Genomic DNA, 23696 nt, shown 5'->3' on the forward strand with positions numbered 1-23696 from the left:
TGTCTCCAGGAAGCGACTGGGAAACGCACAGGGCTCATCACATTTGTCTCTCAGAGAGCACTGTCCTTATCACCTGACGCCCAGTGTTTTGGAAACCGTTGTTACATACATTTTAGCAGGTGTGTTAGTTGTTTTGGTGGGGGTGTAAATCTAGTTGCTGCCATTCTGTATTGGTTGGAGGTGGAAGTTCGCCGTTGTAATTGCAACTTCCTCCATTACACTGAAGTAGGCACTATCATTGAACACATCATGTGATGGCCTCGTGCACTGCAATGCAACACCAATGCAACTAGTATTGTATATATTTGCCCTGTAGTCATTTGCCTCTGCTCATACCCCACCACCAGACACCAGTGATTGTTCCAATAAGGAAGTGGAGACAAAGAGAGCGAGATGGGTACAGAGGGAAGACAACCACCTTCCAAGTGTCTGCTGGCATCTCTCTGGAGCCTGGCAGGCTGTCAGCACTCAATTGCTTGTTGAATAATTGAATGAATGTACGCAGGCTCACATGCATGCACGCATGAATAAATGAACCAATGCCTGTGACTGGGTGGTTTCTAAACTGCTCCACTAGTTCTCCAGACCAGACACCTTGCTTCCTTCAGACCCTCATACCCTTCCTTCCTTCCAGGACACAACTCTCATTAGCGGAGACTGCTCCAGAGCCTTCCTGCTGGGAGGAAACGTCTGAGTTCTGGGAGGTATGCAGCCTCCCACAAGCACTGTTCCTTGCCTTGTTTCAAACAATCCCCTCACTCTTCAGTTCCTTCCTCACTGCATTATTGTTTTTAGCCTGATGCTGAACGAATGTCCCTTATATATATATTTTTCATATTTTTAGAAGTGGATTAGTCCTTTAATTTCTTCACCATAACCCTGGCTACTCCTAGCTTTCAGGAATGTGAATGCCACTTTTAATTAGATTGTAAATTTTTAGAGTATCAGAACTCAGCCCTATCTGTTCTATTTGCAAAAAGCATCCATTGTTTTTCCCAATGATGACCTGTGCTCTATTTTCATCTAGCCTCAGGGATCTTACTGACTAGAAAAAGGAAATTTGATGGAGTGATTTCATTTTTGAAGTTAGTAAACACAACTGAATACTTTCATATGTCATTGCCAAAATGTATTCAGAGAAAAATGGTAACAAATAATCCAACAATCCAATGGTTTTGAAATGTTTCCAATGTAAGAGTTTTTATTCTGGTTTCGTGCTCAATTAGAGTTACCTACAACAGACTACAGACAAAAATAATTAGGAAAGGCTCAATGAAAATGTCAGGAAACAATACAGTAGGGGATGTTCAGTCTTGCAGATCTCAGACAAGTTACCGAGTCTGAAGTTCATTCCTAATATTGGGTGACAAAATCCCTAATTTAGATGTGATAATTAATTTAAAACAAGATTGCAGGCTTGTATCCTGATTATGCTGACTTCTAAACAATTTGAAAGTCCTGTGACAGTCATCTTTCAGGTTAAAACTTCTGGGGGTGGGGGGTCTGCCAGAAGATGGAATACAATTTTGTGAGTGCAGGGGGAAAACAGGATAAAGAACAGTCAGAAAAAGCCAGAACCAATGTCAAGCGGGTAGAGGAGGCAGCAGGGATAGAGGGGAGAGAAGTCTTTGCTACAGACAGGGCAGGCACGGGCGGCGTGGAGGGTGGCCTTACCTCCACAGAGGGGCCAGTCCCAGTGTCAAGGCTGAGGTCTGAGCAGCCTGGAAGGACGCTGGTCTCTTAAACATAGCTGCCACCAGACGGCCTTAAGGTGTCTCAGGGACGCTCCTCAGCCCTTTGCTGCTGTGGGTGGCTTGGCGAGTACAGGGCAGGGCTGCTCGAGGTGGAGGTGTGGCAATGATGGCGTGGCTGCTGAGTCCTAGATGCCCGGCCGCGGGGAAGTGGAGGTGGGCTGTCTGGGGAAGCGGAGTTCAGCATTACTTAAGGATGTTAGGGTCTTTGCTGCACTGGAGCCTAAACAGGCCCAGAATCTGAAGGATGATGTTAGGTGTACTATTCTTGAAAGGGATTTCAGGGTGTTCCTGAGATAAGCGATGTTGTGTTCCCCCCCATCACCCAAACCTTGGGCTCGGGGTGTGTCCCCTGGTAGGACCCATGGGAGCTTGTGCCATGGGAGGAGCCGTCCGAGTCCGAGGGCGCCGCCTGCTGGAGTGGCTGCTTGGCGGGCCTCTTTTTCCTCCTGGGCTTCTCTCGTCTTGGCTCTCTGGAATCCTGCGTGTCCGCTTTCAGTGGCCAGAAGAGGAAAGCAGAGTTCCTCGCCTCCACACGCTCTCTAGAGACAGAGAGAGATCAGGGTTACCCTGCCTTGATGGCTGCGGCGTCTACAGAGATGTCCAAGCCATCCCCACGGCTGCTTCTCAGCTCCTTGCCCACGTCCCTCTTCCCATGGAAAGGAGTCTGGAGCACTGTGTACCCAATGCTTTAGGCTGGGCTTAGGTCCACTCAGTTCATTTCCACGAGCCTTTGGTGTCTGGGAGCCTCCCACGGCATGGAGAACTTGAGTATACGGACCCGTCCTGACCAAGCCAGTGAAGGAACAACTCCCAGGAAGCCCCTGGAAACGCCTCAGCATAGACCTGTGTCCGCCCCAGGGAGACGAGCTTGGCCGCATCACAGCCCAGTTCATCCCTGAACTGGAGCTTGTACATCAGAGATATTCTTTCACACCCTGAGTTTCTGTAATGACTCCAAGGTATACTATCAGAAACATTTTTCCAAATGTCCAAAATGGTATGATTTGTAATGACATTGAACTTACGAATAACTATGAAGTCACAGAGCTAGATTACTATTTAGAAAATGCGCTGACAAAGCTTATTTACCCAGAAGTGCTGTCCTTCAAAGAAGGCACCTTGGGAACACCATGACCTCATTCCAGCCATGCCTCCATGGCTCACCGTTTTGGGAGCTCACCTTTTTTCAGGGCCTTCAGGGTAAGTTAAGGACACCCACTGCCTAGTGTTAAACCTTATTTTGTTCCCATAATCAGTATCAGCTATCTTGATCACCCTGCCTTCAATCCGAATAATTTTTTGTTTTTACTCCGCATAACTTCTGACTATTACTGCTTCAGATCCTTCTGGAAATTGTCAGGGAAAAACAAAACAATAAAGTGGAAAGAGAGTTTTTGCTATTTTCAAATAGAAAATGCCATCATTCAAATCCCTTGTGAAAGAATCAAGATTCACTACACATGATAATTTTCAAAGATTGGCTCAAAGACTCAGGAGAGATTCCCAAGAGAGATTAAAAAATTGGCCTGGGCGACAGCAGTGACATTGGGAAAAGCCTTTCTGGGAGGCCACAGACAAACTCATCTTTAAATCCGAGGCCAGCACTTGTGTGGATGTATAGGTTCCATGATAGCAGGTTCTGAGAGACTTCTAGGAACACGCTTCAAGGGTGCATTTACCGCCCCTGCTCTGTGAAGTCTAAAATCTTATCCATCAGGTTACCCTCAACTATCCCTCAAATTGCTACCTCTCTCCAGAGCAGAATAAGTTGATACATTCTGTTTCTTTTTCATGGTTTTTCTCTATTTGCCATGAGTTAGGATCCATGATTACAGTCCAGTCCCTAAGCTATAATTTCTCAGAAAGAGGAGCGACAAGAAGCAGATGTGAGAAGTAGCGAGATTTTCAGGCATTAAAAGCATGGAAAGAACAAGGTAGGGAGAAGCCTACCCACCCGCCTGGAGGACTCTGGTGCTGTGCTGGTTCCACTTCTGGGAAGAAAGTGCTGAGTGCCCACTCTATGCCCTCCTGGGGTCAGAACCCACCCCCTTTGCTGAATAAAGCATTGGCAGCTTGTCAGTAATCCTGCTGGATTCCTGAGGTCTCGTTTGTATTTTGCCCTAAGTGTCTCTCTCTCAGCAAGGCTGCCTTAGAACATAAAGAACAAGAGGACCCACGGAGTAGGCACCAGCAGATGTTTGATGAAGATCCAGTGGGGGGCCTTGGACTTTCAACAACTGAAGGGGTGGAGAATGAAGAAATGGATAAGCAAAGGCTGTTGCTATCTGAATTGCTACTGCTGGTCCTGAAGGCTGGTGAATCTCTGTGTCTCCTTGTGTCCCCTTGTCCCATGTCCTACGGCACCACCACGTGCTTCCTGAATGTAAGCAATGGCACGTGTCCTTCTAAATTACATAGGACAGTCACAGATAGGGTTTGTTGCTGAACTGCACATTTTTCAGGGCTTTGTTCCAGCATAAGAAATGGAGCTCCTAATCCAACCAGAGGGGATGGAGGGAGCTAATGACATACAGAGGCTTAATGATTTCACATGCACAGACGCCTCTTAGGAGAAAATCATCAGGAGTGACCAGGCGAGATTAAGTGGAGTGATTCATCTAATGTAATGTCAGAGGCAGTGCTGAATCTTGAAGTTTCAATCAATGACTTAATTTCACTGATGTCAGGAGACAATGTGAGTCCACAACACTACACGGGGTCAAGGGAGGAGTGTTAAACATTGCAGATGGTATCATTTCCACTGGGACATACTCCCAAATCCAATGGCTTCATGGAAAAGTTACTCAACTGCTCAAAAGACAGATAACGAGAGGCTAATATTTTGTGTAACAGGAATTGTGGGGAACAGGGGTTGACCGGAGATCCAGACAAACCCCACCTGGCCCTGGGAGGGTCTCTCTTCCTGCCAACTCATACACAGCCACGTCCCCAAGACCACACAATGACCCTCAAGCAGCAAGAGAAGAACATGCCTTGCCTCCAGGGCCCCAGAACCCAACAGCTTCCTTCAGATACCTCACGGTTTCTCTGGAGCACAGAGGAAATGCTGAGTCCTATTTTGCGTTCCTGATTATCACATTTGGAATGTTATTATTTTTAAAAAAATAAATCATACTCCCTCTAAAGAGACTTTTTTTCTTTTCTTTTCTTTTCTTTTTTTTGTGACAGAGACTTGCTCTGTCACCCAGGCTGGAGTGCAGTGGTGTGATCTCAGCTCACGGCAAGCTCTACCTCCTGGGTTCAAGTAATTCCTCTCTCAGCCTCCCGAGTAGCTGCGATTAAGGGTGCCCACCACCATGTCCATCTAATTTTTGTATTTTTAGTAGGGGCGAGGTTTCACCATATTGGCCAGCCTGGTCTCGAACTCCCGACCTCAAATGATCTGCCCACCTCGGCCTCCCAAAGTGCTGGGGTTACAGGCGTGAGCCACCGCCCCCGGACAAGAGTCTTCTTAAGGAGGAGTCTTGAAGGTAAAAACAAGCTGTGCTTTGTTAAGGGTAAGGGAAGGAAGGATTCCAGCTCATCTGGGAGAGCATTCTAGCTAGTTAAGTGGCACCAGGTGTGTGCATTCCGTTCAGGCGGCCTGAAACCCTAGCCTGTGGGTGGTTGAGTAATGCCTGCTAGAGGCACCTCTCTCCACTGGAGAACACCAGCAGCTGGAGCATCAGACCCACCAGGTGCCTCCCCCTGCCCTGACCAGAGGCCACAGTCCTCTGATGGGAATGGGACACCAGGGGAGGCAGCCAGGGAAGGACTTGGTTTGTGAGTCCCCTGCCCTGGCAAGGAGAGAGGATGCCAAACGGAGGAAAATCCCCCTGTTCTGCCTGCTTCTTGTAGTTATTGAGAAGGACCACATGGGAGAAACTACACGTGTGTTCTCGAAAGGAGGAAGTTATAGACAGGATAAGGACTATTCTTCCTCAGAAAAGACATCACTGATGCCACGGAATGTAGCAGAAAGCTCAGGGATGCTCCTGAAGGGAAGGGAAGGGAAAAGCAGTTATTTCCCTCCGTCGGACACACTGTCTTGAAAGACACGCCTCTCAGCTGTGTGTCAGAGAATGCCGTCGTCATGCTGCAAAGGAAAGAAAATCCGCACCCACCTCACTGGTTTCACATTGCAAATATGGCAATACCAGCATCCCTTCCTTGAGGAATGAGTAGTCTGGAATTTAGCAATATTGATAACATATTTTATAAGCCAACCTTGTTTTTTTAAAAAAAAGTCTTTAAGAATCATTTAGGTGTCAAATTTTAAGTTGAAAATGAAAATGTGCATCAGCTTTCGCTGTGTTCAATTAGTTTTGAGCCCTTCAGCCTCCAAATGCCTTTCTTCCTGCTTTTCACTGTGCACCGTCCTCACTCAGAAGCCAGAGGACAGACCTGGAGGAAGGGCCCCCAGAAGGAAGGAAAGGAGGATGCGGGGAAGATGGAGGCTGTTTGGGCCCAGGTATCCCTTGCTTTACCCTGCAAGCAGATAGTTATAGTAAATTCAATATTTAAAAATTAAATTTAGTCATATAATGTTCTGTTGGAGATGTAACCTACAGTACATGTCTTTAACAGCCTGTGAAGAAAGCATCGGGATTTTTTGAGATGGCCTTATTTGGAATGTAAAAAGTAAAGTAGAGGTTCCTCTTCAAAGACTTTCCTCCCCGTGTAATTAGGAATAAATAGTAACTTCTCTTAGAAGCAAAATGTATTCAAAGACCTGTGCTAACATTCTTAAACATGTGCTAGCCGTAATAAAGAAATCAATGTACTTTATGTTCTTAGCTCCCACAATTTAGTTTAAATATTTGCCCTGGCAAGCTTATACTGGTCCAAGCAAGCATTAGGTCATAGCCTGTTCCTCTTCCTTATTTGAAGGTGTTTTTACCTTTCTCAGCATTCCTCAAATTACTTCCTCCTTCCTTTGTTCTCCTCTGCCTTTGTCTCTTTTAAAAAGTTCTAAGTGGCTAGTCAATCGGGACAAATACAGCATGTGAGGTCCCATTCCAGCCAGTGGAAACTGGACACAGCAGTAGGGTGGACGCGTCAGGTTATAAATGACCCTGTCTCCTTTGTTCGGTGTACTCTCGTGGCAAAACTGCTGGCGAGTGTACCCTTTCTGCAGAAAGTAAAAATGGCCTTGCTGAGGAAATTAAATTTATGTTCAAGTGCTATTTCTTTACAGCACCGGGGAACAAGCATTTCTAACAGGAATAATGGCATGAATGCTCCCTAAGGAACACATTTATAAAGTAAGTGAGAAAGACCTCCTGAGGAAAGGACCTACCAGAAGGAAATCCCAGCTCAGACACAAAATCAGACCTATGCCTTTATTTTTGTACTCGGTTCTGCCAGCCCTTATTATAGAAACAGAGACAGGTTAAACTCTGAACTTGGTAGGTTGAATGTGACCTCTGCTTATGAGAATTAAACTCAGTCTCTTGCTCCCACAGAGGCAGCCAACACAAAAAAGAGTAGAAATTACAATGGGGACTCGGGAGTCAATGCAGATTTCCACCATGTGAAGCCCAGAAGCAAGAGTAGATAATTCACAGTGAAGAGCTTTAAATAAGGTCTGGGGAAGATGGAAAACAAAGGCTTTTCTCAATATACAAGGATTTGCATTTTCATTCTAAAATAATGATTGATAACACTGAGTTTGGTGAAAATGGGTAATACTTAGATACATCTGCTCATATTCCTTTATAATGAGCTGTACTTTGGACATCATAGAAACCAGAAGCAAGACCCACAGGGACCATTGTTGGGGTAGAAGTTTGAGATGAACGGAAAATGTCCTGCTATTTTAAATGAAGTATCAACCCATCTAGACAAAGAATGGAAAATTACAGCATACGTTTTTGATAATCATAGCTCAGGAAAGGTCCTCTGTGGAGCTGCACACCCCTTGAGGAGCATTGCTGGGCATCTGCTAGCATGTGTCTGTATATATTTATTTGTTCTTCAAATAGTCATTGGGGGCATTCTGTGAGCTGGACCCTGGTAACTGGGATTCAGAGGCAGATAGAACCTGTCCCCTACCTTCAAGGACTCGGGCCTACAGTGTCCAATGCAAAGGAAATTTTCTTTAACAGAAACCTCTACTGGTTGCCGTGGGGCCACCGCACTACCTGGGGGGGCTAGGGTGCTGGGACATCACATGGTGGTGTTGACGTTTGAGCTCAGTCTTGAGTTCCCCAGGTGGCTGAGGGCAAGGAATAGCTGTCCAGGGAGAATACTTAATCTGCTGAAGGCACAGAGACCTGAGAAAGCATGGTGTGGACATGTAGCTTAGTGTGGTTAGCATGCAGAAGGCATTGGTGGGTTAGCTGGGAGTGGCTAGGGACAAGTGAAGCAAGGTAGGCAGGTCTGGGCCAGACCAACAAGAAGCTAAGCTGTGATAAGAAGGGGTGATGGGGATGGGGCTCTGAAGGATTTTTAAGTGGGGAAGGGACACAGGTAGATTTGCATGTGAGGAAGTTGATTCTGCTCAGCCCTTATGGTGAGTGACTGGGACTGTGGCAGGAGGAGGCTGGAGGACATGAGAGCTCCTGGCCAGTTAGGATGCCTGTAACCTGGAGACCAAGGGGGTGTGGTAGGTGAAGGACAAGCAGCAGCCAAAGACGACTGTCAGATTTCTGGCTGGACAGCTCTGTGACTTGTGGGTAAAAGGGTGAACTGAGATGGGGAAGCCCGAGATGGGAGCAGGTTTGTGGAGAACTGTGATTTCAGTTTTAGATGTGCTGAATTTTTGAGATTCTGTACACTCAGGTGGAAATATCCAGGGGGTGGCTGGAAATAATGCTATTCCCACAATGTGCCAAACACCTGCCAGACAATGACCATCCCCAATCTTATCACCGTAATCCTGCAGATGAGCTCAGGGTTGATGAGCAACCACAAAATTAATGAGGGCAGGGCTCGGATATAAACCCAATCTTTGTTACAATGCTCTCCCCCCTATAGTTACCCATCATGGCTGCACCTTGCAACCAGCTGGGGGCTTTCAGAAAAACCTACCTTCTGGCCGACTCTCAGAGTCTGACTGTGACACACAAGCACCGGAGAGCAGCCTGGGTTGGAGAAGGAGACATGGGGTCCTTAGTGCAAAGGGAGTCATGGAGGCAGTGGGTGGCAGTGAAGTCAGGCAGGGAGAAAACCCAGAGAGGTAGAAGGGCAACAAGCCTCAAGAGGAGGGTTTAGGGCAGAAGGGAGTGGCTGGTGGTGTCCAAAGAGACTGCTGGAGCAGGTTCAGTCAATGAGGGCGGAGCTCACTGGTTCAGGCTCGTGAGAGGTCCCATGTGGCCTCTGTGGAAGCAGTTTCTTGGAGGGGTAGGGGTGGACGCCTATACCCAAGGCTCAGGAGTGAACAGGGGACAGGAGAGTGGGGACGTTGAGTCTATCCGATGACGCATGGAGACCAGCAGTGAAGGGCAGGGAGCATGCTGGATCACACTGCGGAACCAAGGGAGCGGTATTTATTTAGGAGTGTGTGTGTTTGCGGGTGCTGTGTGTGTGTGAACAGGAGGCCAACCTGTGTACTTGCTGAGGTGAAGGGCTCAGTGAAGAGGAGCTAAGGAGAGAGGTGAGAAGAATCCAGGGATCACTGATGGATCCAGGACCCGAGGCAGCAGAGGATGGGCCTCTGGAGCCCAGTGGACAGATCAGCCTGGGGTAAAAGGACACTGATTCTTTGACATCAGGGGCAAAGGCAGAGACTTCCATAAGCCCAGAGGTGGGAGATCAGAAGTGGAGGGAGAGGATGTCTGATGGTTCTTTGACGAAGTAGAAGGTAAGGCCATCGGGAGAATGAAGGCTATCGGGAGAATGAAGGTTAGCACCCAAAGACAGCCTGCAAGCTCTAAGAGAAGACATTTCCCCGGTCCTTTTCCCCAACACTTGCTCAACATCCACCTTCATCTCTTTTTGTATGGCCTTGACTCCAAGGTCATGGCTCCATGAGCCCAATTTTGGTGCCCCTCGTTGGCCCCATGGACTTGGGTTCATGTTTGCTCTGCAGGCCTCCCCTTTTCCTTTTGCCTTGGCTTTAGTCCACCTTACAGCTCTTAGCAATCCTACTACCTCAGCTGAAAATGTGTTCACTCCACTGTAGCCCCTGGAAGCCACCGCCCCCCCAACACCCTGACCTGGCTACAGGCAAGCCAGGCCCAGCCCCTCGCTCCTACCTCCCAGCAAGAGGAGAGGTAAGTAGGTGACTGGACCCAAATGCAACTTAATTAGAAGGCCTTCAATCTTTACAAATAAAAGGGGAACAATTGCTTCATATTCATGACATTCATGAATGCTTTTCTGAAGGGTCAAATAATGTTGAATTTGAGATTAGAACCAGATGGATGAATAAATAGCAGGTGAAAGGTGTGACGTTGAAGGGATAATAAACACAGAGCTACATTTTAAGTAGGACATTCTCCATCTCTGCTTTTCTTCCCTAGTATTTAGAGGTCATGGATCTCATCTCGACAACAGATTAAAGGTGCAAGGATATAAATTAATATTCAAGAGATAAAAGTTGAGTACACTTACACTTCTGGATCCTCAGGAATTGGGGGTGACTTTATATGAGAGCAAGAGAGCGCATACTTGTTTTGGCTGATCTTAATAAGTGCACTCCGAGGGCAAAATTCCTGTAATAATACCAACAGAGTTCACTCAACTTAAATCAGAAATGTCCACAATTCAGATACAATTTTATTCTAGCTCAACCCATTATAATAGCTTCTAGTCATTATCCTATTCAGGGTGACACTTAAAAGAGTAGTTTAAATTCAGAGCCTCACTTGATAATTATTTGCTGAATAAAAGTCATCATTGAGTCCTCTCTGTCATTTCTCCATATTCTGGATCAATTGCCAAATGTACCCACGTAAGACACACACACACACACACACACACACACGCACGCGCACACACACCTTCAGATAACCACCTTCCTTTCTATCTTTATTTCAGCCTTTGGCCACCACTTTTGCTGACTGCCCCAACTTCAGCCTCTTTGGGTCTCCCCAAGTCCTATCAGAATTGTCTCCGGTATCCTTCCCCCTCCACCCCACTGCACCCACCTCCACCCCCCGCCCCCAGCCATGCCACTCTAGCCTCCAGGGCCCCACGTCCTTTAGGTAAATTCAAGGTCCTTTTCTGGGCTCTGCGGCTTCCCCTCAGGGGTTCTGGGCCAACTGCCTCATCTCTCCCCACACCCTAGGGCATGCCTGGGGACATCTCTTAAAACATCCCTCCCTTTCACAGTTGATATCCCCAGAATTGTCCCACACATCAGGAAGGGGAAGGCTTCCCCATGCTCTGCCCTTCCACATGCTTCTCTACTCCTATCCAGACAGCTTCAGGAAACTCCATTTTCTCCAAGGGGTTTTTTTCTGGGGTGATGAGCAGACACCTCCTTCTCCGCTTGCCCTGTTGGGTTGGATACTGTGCTCCAGTGGCCGCTGGCTCTGATGGTCTTTCTCCTTTGTGCTTAACCCTAAATTTCATCTCCTATGCCCGTCTCCCTGATGGAACTATCTCATGCCACAGTCAAGGATGCACTGGATATTTTTATTCTGTATTCTAGGCATCTGGGCACAGCAGTTTAGAGGGTAGGCCTTGGAGCCAGATTGTCTGTGTTCGAATGCCTGCTCAACACACCAGGTGTGTGCTTTAACCTCTTGCTTCAATTCCTTTTCTGGAAATCAATATAATAATAGTCTCTACCTCATGGTGTTCTGAGGATCCAAGGGTCCACTCTGTGTAAAGCGCTTGGATTGGAATGCATGGTACCTAGTAAGGTCCTAAGAAAGAGCCACTGTTACCTGGCTTTTTGCTCACCAATCTAGTTCACTTGTGGGTCTGTTTTCCAGGCATGTTAAGTCGTCCATCAAAACAATGTCATTTTCCATTAGGAATGTCGTTCATTCAAGTAATTTAAAAAACAATTGTGAGACCCTTCTCTTCATCAGGGGCTGTGCTGGGAGGGACAAAGGTGAACAGACGTGGTCTCTGCCTTTAAGGGTTGAGAGGTTGGTGAGGAAGCCAGTTTGGCAAGGGCAGTGTAGTGGACAGGAGGGACCTGAGGGCCTGCAGGAAGTCACAATCAGGCAGTCATTAGGGTGACGGGAGTTTGGGGGAAAGGAGATGGGGAGGGCAGTCCAGGAAGAGGCAAAAGCCTGGGACTTGGAAAAGTCCACCGCATTCAGGAAGCAGTGAGTCTTCCACCTGGCTGGAGGTCAAGCTCATGGAGCAGGCTGGGGCCACACTGGGGTACTGAGGGGATACTCCCTGAGGGTGACACGAAGCATGTGTGTGGGCTGAGAGGAGGCAGTGGACGTCAATCAGGCAAACAACATCATCAGTTTTGTAAACTGATAAAGAATTCTTCCAAAACTTTTAGAAAAATTACATAGAGAAATATGTAATTAAGGAAGGATTTCTTAAACAAACATAGAAAGGGCAGAAGGAGAAGAGGGATAAATTTGACCATATTAAAATTTAATCCTTCTCCGTCAACAAAGATTCCCAGGTTAAAAGACAAGCAACAGACCGGGGAAAACTATTGGCTGCATGTATTACCAAAAATTACTACCCAGAAGACAGAGAAGACCTCCCCTAGTCAATAAAAATGACAAAACGATCCAACAGACAATATAGACCCTTAACAAACATCCGTCCAATGAGCAAATCAATCTAGAGGTCATACAGTTAATGGAGTCATTCCCACTCGCTGGCACTGGGGAGTGTAGAAGGAAGGGATCAGAGTGACGCTGCCAAACTCTGCAGCCACATCATCACTGCTGTTACCTAACACCTACCTGTCAGACACACACAGATCTTTTACATGTCTTTTCTTCAAGCCTCACAATCACCCTGTAGGGTATACATAGATAAATACAGATATAGACATATAAAGTATTCATTTTATATGTGACCAAACTGAGTCTCAGAGGGTGAAGCAACCTGCTCAGGTCGGACAACCAATAAAGAGCAGAGTGAATGTTCATATAATTCAAACACAGGGATTTTTTTTTTTTTTTCTTTTTTTGAGACGGAGTCTCACTCTGTCGCCCAGGCTAGGGTGCAGTGGTGAGATCTTGGCTCACTGCAAGCTCTGCCTCCCAGGTTCACGCCATTCTCCTGCCTCAGCCTCCCGAGTAGCTGGGACTACAGGCGCCCACTACCATGCCCGGCTCATTTTTTGTATTTTTAGTAGAGATGGGGTTTTCACCGTGTTAGCCAGGATGGTCTCCATCTCCTGACCTCGTGATCTGCCCACCTCGGCCTCCCAAAGTGCTGGGATTACAGGTGTGAGCCACTGCGCCCGGCCTAAACACAGGGTTTTTAACTGTAAAGCCTGTGTTCTTTTCACTCTACTCCACTTTGTGCCTGTCCGCCCTTATATCTCCCAACTTCTGCCAACTCTGGAGGTGGTTCCTAGGTAAGTAGGAGATGGGGAACCAGGTAGTGGCACCCCAATACAGGGGACACAGAGGAGAAGGAGGCACTTGGGGAAAGGGGGTGCACTGGCTTGTGGAGTCTGAGATGCCTGTGCTCACTCTGAGGGAGTGCTCCAGGAGGATCCAGCTAGAAGCACAGGGTTGGAGCTCAGGGCAGGAGCGGGGCTGGCACTTCTGGCACAGAGGAGGTGTCCAGAGATGAAGGCTCACACCGAAAGACACCAGGAGGAGGCAGAGGAGGACAGCACTGGGGGGGCCCAGGAGGTGCCCAAGTCTGCAGGGCCAGCAGGGGACCTCAAAGCAGGGGCAGTCTGAGGAGGAGGAGGAGGAGGATGAGGATGAGGATGAGGAAGACAGAAAGCCAGAGAGAGTGGTGCTCCAAGACCCTAGAGTGAGCCTGCCTGTCTGTCAAATGCAAAGCATGGTTCAGCAGTGGGAGCCAAAGAACTGCACAATACAGGCAGCAGAGGCCATGGCCACCTCAGTGAGGGCAGGGTCCGTGTGGCACGGTGGGCAGAAGCCAAAACACAGGGAGTGGAGAGCAGGGCAGCAGATGCAGCCAGGGAAACCAGTCATCAAGAAGCCTGGCAGTGCCAGGAAACAGCTTGGCATTGCCCAGGAGAAAGTCCTTTTCTAAATGAAAATCTACTTACTCTCTGGTTGTTACACTTCAAAACTGTGTAGAATTTTTCTGCAGCCACATGCTTATTGGGAAGTGCTATGACAATGGCAGGGACATAGAAGTCAAATCCTTTGGGTATCACAATTTTGGCAAACACATAATCTCCAACCTGTAGAGGAGAACATAGAGCAAATATTTTGCTTATGGATTGTACAGACAACGTTAACATAAGCAAGTTTTAAAATACTCCAAGGCAAATGGCAAGTACTGATGCTAAAATTCAAAAACGTATTTTTTTTTCTCAGTTAAGAAAGAGTTCCAAGATTCTCTGGGCTCACTGGGCCACATCTGGAATTTTGTGATCAGTTTGGGAAGCCCCATTTTAGTAAGACTTCACCAACTGACAAGGACCCAAGGGTCTGCCAGCAAGACGGTGAGGGTTCTGGAAACCGCACCCTAAAGAGACTAGTTGAAAGAACCTGGGGTGTTTGTCATGCAAAGATAAACAGCGTCCGCATCTGCCAGAAGGGCTGTCACCAAGACGTAGAAAGGGAGAGGTTTGTTTAATGTCGCTCCAAAGCACACACCCAGAATCCAAGGGTAAAAGTCGCAAACGGAGAATTTGCATGAGAAAAAGGATCTTGTGGAGGGACATGCAGAGGCTGCGGGCCCTTCTGCATTGTCAGGGTACAAGAGCACTGTTGTGTGCCAGGGCTCTGACTAGGAAGCAGCAACAGAGGCCCGAGGATGAATTCTCCAATTCCTCCTCCAGCGCTTCTCCACCGGGCTCACACTGGGCAAGACAGCAGCAGGGTGCTCTGCAAGGATTTCCCTCTAATCCCGGACCTTGGAGCTGGAATTAGGATCACGGCAAGAGGATGAGCCGAACATGGCACAGCTTTTATGAGTTTGTGAGCAGATGAGAACACATTAGTCTGGCCCAACTGAGGCAAGAGAACAGGGTCTGGAGTCAGGGAACTTAAGGTCAATTCGTGCTGACTTTCTAAGGCTGAATCAAGGGAAGCACCAAGGTCTGGGGGGCAGGGAATCTGGGGCCAATTTGTGATAATTTCCTAAAGTTAAATCAAAGGGAAAACATCTGGGTCTGAGGCAGGGAACCTAAGGCCAATCACTGCAAACTTCCTAAAGCTAAACCAAAAGGAAAAACCCCATCTCCTGACACTGGGTAGGCAAAAGATCAAAGGCCAGTCTCCCTGAAACCCTCCCTTTCCACCCCGGCTCAGAGGGAAAGGGAGTGTGCCTTGGATTGGCCACAGGCCAAGCAGGGGCCATCCCTTCATCTACGTAGGGCGCTAATTCACCTCAGCCTTTAATTAGCCACAGACCAAATCCTTCATCCGGATAAGGGGTAGTCCATAGGAACCTCAAAAGGGGTACTTAAAACCCAGAAATCTTTGTAACGGCGCCCTTGAGCCTCTTGCTCGGGCCCATTCCCACCCTGTGGAGTGCTTTCTCACTGTAATAAATCCCTGCTTTCGCTGTTTCATTCCTGTGTTCCGTTCCTTTGTTACTTTATTTGTGCATATTGTTCAATTCTTTGTTCAAAACAGCAAGGACCTGGACAACTGACACTCATGGCCTTTCCTCTGGTGACACATCTGTGGAATGCACATTTGGGCTAACTGTGCATTACGGCATCACCGTCTGACATCAGCTGATTACAGTGCCAAGGAAAGTGCTACCTCTGCCCTCGTTATTATGTAATAGAATAGGATGGGATGGGATGGCATGGCATGGCATGGAATGGAATAGAAGCTTTTGCAGTTAAAATTGTCCACGGTACTGGCAGCTACAGCAATGTCCTTCCCCCAAACTCTATTGTCTTGTAAAGGGACAAGGACCTCAAGGTGCAATGCAAACAAGTCTGTGCAGCCCTGAGCTACATAACAGGGAGTCGGCAGGTCAGGGTCACAAGCACAGAAATCTCCAGGCGACAGGTCCCAGAACAGGGGCCACTGTTCTTCCTGCCCTAACACACCCTCCCTGCAGGAGCCCGTGTAGGTTCAGCAAAGGGCCAAACAGTGGCCTTGGCGTTCTCTGTTATCTAAAACTCTGTGGATGGTGAAAAGGGGCCCCAGAACACATGAGGGACTGGGTACCTGGAGCAGTGGGCAGGGCATGGCGCCCCCCACAGGCATGATGAAGGAGGTGGACACGACCTTGGTGTCTCCGTACCTGAAGCCCACCAGTGCTTGCGTGCGGCTCACACACTTCTTCACAACCCCTGGAAGGAATCAAAGAAAACATAAAATATAAAGACAAATAACATCCCTTTCCTTAGACTTGTGCCATCTTTCTGGCCACACTGAGTTCTAACACTTTGCCTGTTTAAATCAGTGTGCCCCTTTGATTTCTCCAGCAGATAATGTTGGGCACCATAGGATGCCTACTGGGTTGACCAACTCAAAATGGTGATGCACATGCCTGGTCTGGGCACCTGCTGAGATGAGAACCAGCGAGAATGGATGAGACTTGTTCATCCTGCACCATCAGCCTCCATTCTGACAGGAACATGGGTCCTGGAAATAAAGATCCTCTTCCCGAACACCTCCTACCACTGATATTTTCATTTACTTTAGCCCTATTTTCTTCCATAATACTTAAAGATAGAAAATACATGTTGTTAATTAAATTGTGAAAGTAAAAAGGAAATATAAACTCCCATCCAAATCAGCTTTTCATCTGACTAGACTGAACATACTCAGCTTCCTCAAAATGTACAGCTGAAAGGAACAAAGAAAAAAGATGTAAAGCTGGGCGTGGTGGCTCACGCCTGTAATCTCAGAACCTTGGGAGGCTGAGGCAGGTGGATCACCCGAGGTCAGGAGTTCAAGACCAGCCTGGCCAACATGGTGAAACCCCATCTCTACTGAAAATACAAAAATTAGCTGGGCATGGTGGCACACGCCTGTAATCCCAGCTACTCGGGAGGCTGAGGCAGGAGAAACGCTTGAACCCAGGAGGCGGAGGTTGCAGTGAGCTGAGATTGCGTTGTTGCACTCCAGCCTGGGCGACAAAAGCAAAATTATGTCTCAAAAAAAAAAAAAAAAAGGGAAAAGAAAAGAAAAAAGAGGTAAGAAGTTTCTTTTTTAGTTATACTAAAGAAGTGCATGATAGATATATAAGGTTGGTGTAAAAGTAATTGCGGTTTTTGCCATTAAAAAAATGACCAAAACCACAATTACTTTTGCACCAGCATAATATATATACATATACACACACATATATATTATTTAATTATATAATAATTTTGTTATACATTTTAATATAATTATTAGAATAGATTATAATTCCAGGAAAAGAAAATACCTGCGTTAAGATGCACACTTTTTGTCATTTATCCGACTTGAAATTTATCTTCCCATTAAAAAAGGATTCTAAACATTAAGGGGGAGATGATCACATTGCACACCTCCCGCAGCAGTATCAGCTGCTCACAGACCCTCACGGAGACAGAAATGAGCACGTGTGTCCCGCTGGGCTCCACAGCACATGCTGCAGCAGCTCCCCGGTCCTGGCTCACATGCCTGCTAAGCAAAGCCCTGTGTCCTCTCATGGGGCAAAGAGACAGCTGCTGATTTTCATCTTGATCCATATGTCTTGTTTTAAATGGCCAAAAGGATGAATTTTTTTTTGAAAAATACGCACACTCAAACCAGCTTACCATTGTGTGTTTTCCGATCGGACTAAAATGTTTAATTTGGGTTTTGAAATATTTACACATTATTCACATATTTTCTACCATAAACTGACCTTACCCTTTTAATCAGAAAAACAAATATTACCTTTTAGAAATAATTTCTATTCTGGAAACAAGAGCTGCTCCTGATTGAGAATCAGGGGACTCGTCTCCTGCCACGCACTGTGTGCCCCACGTCCCTCCCATGGCCCCGGGGAAGGGTCTGAACTGCCACCACAGCCACACTGGCCCATGTGACTCTCTTCAAATCCTTAGCCTTTGGGACTTAGCAGTATCCAGTATCAAGCCTACTAGGCAGTTTTTCAGTTGTTTGCCTAAATGGAGAAGTTGTGACAGAGCCTGTGTAGCCGACGAAGCCTAAACCATTTATCACTGACTTCCTTCTTTGGACCTAAACTTTTTGGACTGTTATGATGACTTCTTTTTAGTTCCTTTAATTCAGCTTCCTTCTTTGTATAATCTCTGTAGATATGGGTCTCTGTTCATCTCCAGAAATGAGCACAGTTTCTTACGGTCTGTCTTCAACCTGGCCTCGCAGGCCCCCATGTGGCCGCACTCTGGGCAGCTGGAGGGCCCAGGACTGGCCTGTCCCACCACTGCTAAGCCTCTGTACCTGCTCCTTCTCCATCTAATTAAGGGATTGCTACCTTTTCTTGTGTCCTGATTCAAGATCAGCTCCAATTTTTGGCTTCCATTACCCTATAGTTTCTCTCTGTCCTCAGCCTTGAGAGGTGAGGCTGTGTCTCCCAACTCTGAAATCTCTGGGACCTGTTTGAGGACCTGGGCTCTGGAGGGTGGCCAAGCTGAAGAACCTCCACTGCCTCTCCTCTTTCTCTGGGCAGAGGCTGGCGGGCCCAGAGCTTCCACTGCCTCCCCTCCTTCTCTGGGCGGAGGCTGGTAAGTCCAGTGCCTCCCTGGGGATGGGTCGGCTCCCTGCCTCAGTCGGGGTTGCCCTGTATTCAGCTGGAGAAAGGGCCTGCGCTCCTATAGGGGCCATCAGCAAAAATGCTGCGGGTGCTCAGGGGTCAGAGAATTGGTGTTACAATCTGAGTAAACAGTGGAAGTCAGTTTGTTTGGTGAAAGATGCATGAGTGGTTCTGAACCTTTGCTCCAAATAGGTTTTCTCAGGCTGGAGACTGGATTTTTTTTTTTTTAAACCTTTGGCTCTAAGAACCTTCCAATATACAAGGCCCAGCTTAAATTCCACCTCTTCAAAAAGGCTTTCACTCTGCTCCAGCCAGAGTATCCCTCCAGCTGCCCACTCTTAGGCAGTGTCATCCTTCACAGTCCTCGTGTCCGCTTCTCCCTCCAGTCTCGGAGGTTTCCTTTCTACCCGCTGTGCTGACTTTTGCTGCTTTGACTTGCTGTGAAAGGTTCTAAGCTGCCGTGAAACAGAAAGCAGCTCCCTCCTCCCCAGGAGAGGAGGCGAGGTGTTTATCCCTACTCCTAAGAGGAGCTCTCACATGGGATGCAGAAAAACTCTTTCCATGGAATTAACAAAGGGCGGTACATCATCACATTTAATCTACACAGCCAGCTTATGAAGGGTTTCATTGTTTTAAATACCATTGGAGAAGACAGGGACACTGAGGTGCAGGGAAACAAAGTGATTGCAGTCGTGTGGCCAGCAGAGGCAAGAGGCAGAATTCAAATAAATGAAAACACAGGATTTTTTGACCTGAGCTCATTACGCCTGAGAAAGCGTTCCGTTTTGTCCCTTTTTTCTTCATGACAACTTGTTCTTATGGCATAGTGCAGAAATCACTGTGGATTTCCTGAAGTAAAACGCTGCTTCTCACCGAACAGGAAGGATGACCCAATTTCCACAAATAATTATTTCAAATAAGGGTTGAAAATGTGTCTTCCTCCTTGCCTTTCGGCATCCAGAGAAGCCAGGCTATCACTCTGTACAACACAGTCATTTCCTCAACTGAATCACCCACACTGACCCCTGGAATAACGCTGGCCACAGGGAAATCCCCACCACAATCCCGACAACGGTGGCAACAGCCAGCCCAGCCAGCTCCTTCCGCGTGGACCTGGCCTCAGGCAGTGCATGCCCCAATCCAGTGACTCCAATCTTGCCTTCTGCTGAGGTGCATTTTAAAGTGAGCTGTTTTTTTTTACTAGAAATGTTTAGGAGGTTTTGAACAACAGTTACCAGAAAAGGAGTCACCAATGACGTCATGCCTATGCTCTGCAAAATTCTATTTGGCCTTCTTTGTGTGTGTGTGTGTGTGTGTGTGTGAGGGAAAATAGTGACTCACAGTGAACAGGTGATCTAAATAAACATCACCAATGAGGGCAGGTGAGCATCACGTGCCTCTAGATGGGACGACCCAGAGGGCCATGACATCACTTAGGCAGTATCCTGGCAGAGAATGATAACCTGAATCTAATCTAACCCAAATTGAGGAACATTCTATAAAATACCTGGCCTTATGCTTAAATAATGTCATTATCATGAAAGATAATAGAAAAGGCTAAAGAATGGTTCTAGATCAAAGAAGGCTAGAGACATGTCCACTACATGCAATACATGATTTTGGGCTGAGACCTGTCCTGGAGAAAATAAATGTGATAAAGGCCATTATCGGGACAATTAATGAAATCAAAATATATAGATTAAATAAAAGTACTATAATAGTATTACATTTTTTGAATTTTCTAACTTTATTGTGGTTATATTAAGAGATTGTTCTTACTCTTAATACACACTGATGTGTTAAGGGATAAAGTAACATGATAAATGTTACCTAATTTCTAAGAGCTCAGAAAAAATAAAGTGTGTGTATGTATGTATGAAAGACAGAGAATAAAATAATATATGTGATAAAATGTGACCGAATGTTAAAAATTGGCAGATCTGGGTAAAGAGTATACTGGGGTTCTCTGTATTATTCTTGTGACTTTTCTGTATGTTTGAATTTTTAATAAAAAATAACCATGAAAGTAAAGTTATTCCCAGTTAAAGAAAAGATCAGGTGACTGGGGAGAAAGCGCACAAAAACTAGGCTCATGGAGATAACCCATGCACTGCCACTTAATCTGGCTGAGTCAAAGTTCACTACTTAGACACTAATCAAAAATTCTCGATTATATGACTAAATTCAAATATTTCCTTCAAGCCGATTTATTGAAGTTTAATTACACTGCAAATTAAAAATTCCTGCTTAGTCAGATCCCATGCAGCTGTTGGGAGTATAGTATGTACTTTCTGCCTCAAATTGCACATTAAAAAAAATTTCTGTTGTGGCCTCAGGCATTGCACATGGCCATGGTATTAGCCCCATCTCCTCTACTCCCCCCAGTGGGTCTTTAGAATTTTCTCATCACACAAGCATGGTGCTAGGTAGAAGTTCCAGCCATTCTACATTTCTCTGGGGCCCTAGCCAGCAAAGTGACCCCAAGCCCCTAACCCAACCATTTAGAATCCAGTCTCTTTTAGCATTTTCTTTTCTCTCTTTTCTCTCTCTTTTTTTTTTTTGGAGATAGAGTCTCACTCTGTCTCCCAGGCTAGAGTGCAGTGGCAAGATCTCGGCTCACTGCAACCCCTGTCTTCCGGGTTCAAGTGATTCTCCTGCCTCAGCCTCTCGAGTAGCTGGCTGGGATTACAGGTGCCCACCACCACATCCGGCTAATTCTGTATTTTTAGTAGAAATGAGTTTTCACCATGTTGGTCAGGCTGGTCTCGAACTCCCAACCTCAGGTGATCTGCCCACCTTGGCCTCCCAAAGTGCTGAGATTACAGGTGTGAGCCACCGCACTTGGCTCCACTTTTAGCATTTTCATTCGACTACCACTTTAGCCATAAAAGTCTCTCCAAGGCTCAAATTCAGAAAATCAAAATTTCTCAAGCAGGGGTGGCCTTCTATAATCACCTCTTAGAAAATCTGCACCCCAGAGAAATGGAAGATTCCCAGCCCTTGTTGTAAAGAAGGGTGTCATGCCTTAGCCTATGCACTCATCCCAAGTGCTGGGATCCATATTTACTCTCGTCCAGGCAGCTCCCAAGCACATTTATCACATTTCAAATAACCTGTCTCTGATGTCAGTTGTACACATGTGCCTGCTGGAAACCAAAAATCCTGCTGAAGTATTTTTTTCCCACCTAAAATATTATTCAACTAAATTTAAATAATAATTATTCTTTTAACTGTTGATAGATAGATCATGCCTATGAAAGGCCAGCTACGTATCTGCAACGTAATCTTTTTTTTTTGAGACAGAGTCTCACTTTGTCGCCCAGGCTGGAGTGCAGTGGTGTGATCACACTGCAACCTCTGCCTCCAAGGTTCAAGTGATTTTCCTGGTTCAGTCTCCCAAGTAGCTGGGACTACAGGTGCCCGGCCATTTTTTTTTTTTTTTTAGTAGAGATGAGGTTTCACCATGTTGGCCAGGCTGGTCTTGAACTCCTGACCTCAAGTGATCCACCAGCCTCGGCCTCTCAAAGTGCTGGGATTACAGGTGTGACCCACCACACCTGCCCTGCAATGTAATCTTTTTGCCTGACAGAGCTTCCTCAAGGTTTTCTCCCAGTTCCCTTTTCCCTACAGACCCTTCCCATGATTTCAATGATGACTTTTGTGGTTATGTCTCCCAAATCTCTGTCTCCAGACTCTAGACCTACATCTCCAATTGCTTCTCTGACAGCTTCATCTGGGCATCTTGCAGGCACCTGCAATTCATCATGTTGCAGACACATCTCATTGTCTTTCCGTCCATATCACCATCTCCTGTAGGTACCAATATCTATCTACCGCCCAAAGCCAGGGACCAGAGAGACATCCTAACCCCTTGGTATCCAATCATCACACAGCAGTGGGAGAGAGCTTTTGAAAACTTCAAATGTGACTGTGTTTCTTACTGCTTTAAATATGGCTCTCATTGCCCTCAGGGAAAAGTGCAAATCCTTAATATGACCCTTTATGCATAGCCCCACGCTTACCTGTCTGAAGAGCTTTATTTCTTCCACCCTTCCTTCTCATTTTATGTTCCAGCCAGAATCAATTTTATTTCTCCAGACATAGATGTTTTTCTTCATTTCTAAGTCCTCACACATATTATTGTCACTATCCATGAAACTCCCTTCATACCTCCACCCTCTGCTGAATTGCAGCTGGCTGATTCCTTCAGGGATCACATCCCCCAGGAAGTCTGGGGCAAACCTCTGAGGCCCAGCTATCCCGGTCTCATGGCCCTTCCTCCAACACACATGTGCACTCCACCCTGAGGCCTGGGCACCGCTGTTGTTTCCGCTTAGAACTCCCTTCCCCAGACAATCTCATGGCTTGCCCCACCTCCTTTAAGTCCTTATTCATATGTCACCTTCTCCAGGAGCTCTTCATTAACCACCAGATATAGAATCAAAACCCTCACCTCGACATTCTCAACCCCATTTGTGGCTTGATTTTTCTCTATGGCACTGTATCTGACATACCACATATTTTATGTTTATTTCATTGCTTGTCTGTCTCCTTTAATATGTAATCTCCAAAAAGCAAGAATGTTCATCTGTTTGCTTATACCATTAGACCAGTACTTTCAAAATATTACATACATGCAACGCAGTAGATGGGTAATAAAAATTTGTTCACTAAAAAATGAGAAATTAAAATAAGTGCATTTTTCTGGCTATGTTTTTTGGGGGCCCAAATATGCTCATTTCAAGAGCTGGCCAGAGATATTCCACTTCTTCTCTGTGAAAAGTGGACTAGCTCAGGCCAGCTCATGAAATGTCAGTGTTCTAGCAAAAGCACAGGTTGAAACATCTTGTCCCCAATATCAAATTATTTAACAAAAGCCTCACAAAATTAAAAAAAAAACTACCTGGAAAATAAAAGCCATTTTCATCACATCTTGCAATAACCTTCTGTCCTTTGAGGGGGTCTGGTCTTTTTGATTTGGTTGTCTTTGTTGGATTTCCTTGCAATTTCTGTTGCTGAAAAAGACAAAACAGGAATAACTGATGAGAAAAAGTGAATGCAGATGGTGAAAATGATAAATACTGGGTAGCCTAGTGATATGGTTTGGCTCTGTGTCCCCATCCAAATCTCATGTTGAATTACAAGTTCCAGTGTTAGAGGTGGGACCTGGTGGGAGGTGGTTGGATCATGCGGGTGGTT

The 23696-nt window shown here is 46.3% G+C and overlaps 1 protein-coding gene across 1 annotated transcript in view; it reads right to left on the reverse strand.

Moving 5' to 3' along the window:
• Positions 1-1173: 1173 nt before the first annotated feature.
• VWA3B (von Willebrand factor A domain containing 3B) overlaps positions 1174-23696 on the reverse strand; it is a 226645-nt gene continuing 204122 nt past the window's right edge. Inside the window, exons 24-30 of the mRNA XM_058428934.1 lie at positions 23401-23512; positions 15971-16095; positions 13882-14019; positions 10311-10411; positions 2083-2293; positions 1675-1916; positions 1174-1242 (exon numbers count right to left, since the gene is read on the reverse strand). Of these exons, the coding sequence (XP_058284917.1) occupies positions 1767-1916; positions 2083-2293; positions 10311-10411; positions 13882-14019; positions 15971-16095; positions 23401-23512 (837 nt within the window). The 3' untranslated portion in view covers positions 1174-1242; positions 1675-1766. The remainder of the gene's footprint in view (positions 1243-1674; positions 1917-2082; positions 2294-10310; positions 10412-13881; positions 14020-15970; positions 16096-23400; positions 23513-23696) is intronic.

The sequence above is a fragment of the Hylobates moloch genome, unplaced genomic scaffold (assembly GCF_009828535.3).
Source record: "Hylobates moloch isolate HMO894 unplaced genomic scaffold, HMol_V3 SCAFFOLD_15, whole genome shotgun sequence".
Taxonomy (NCBI): domain Eukaryota; kingdom Metazoa; phylum Chordata; class Mammalia; order Primates; family Hylobatidae; genus Hylobates; species Hylobates moloch.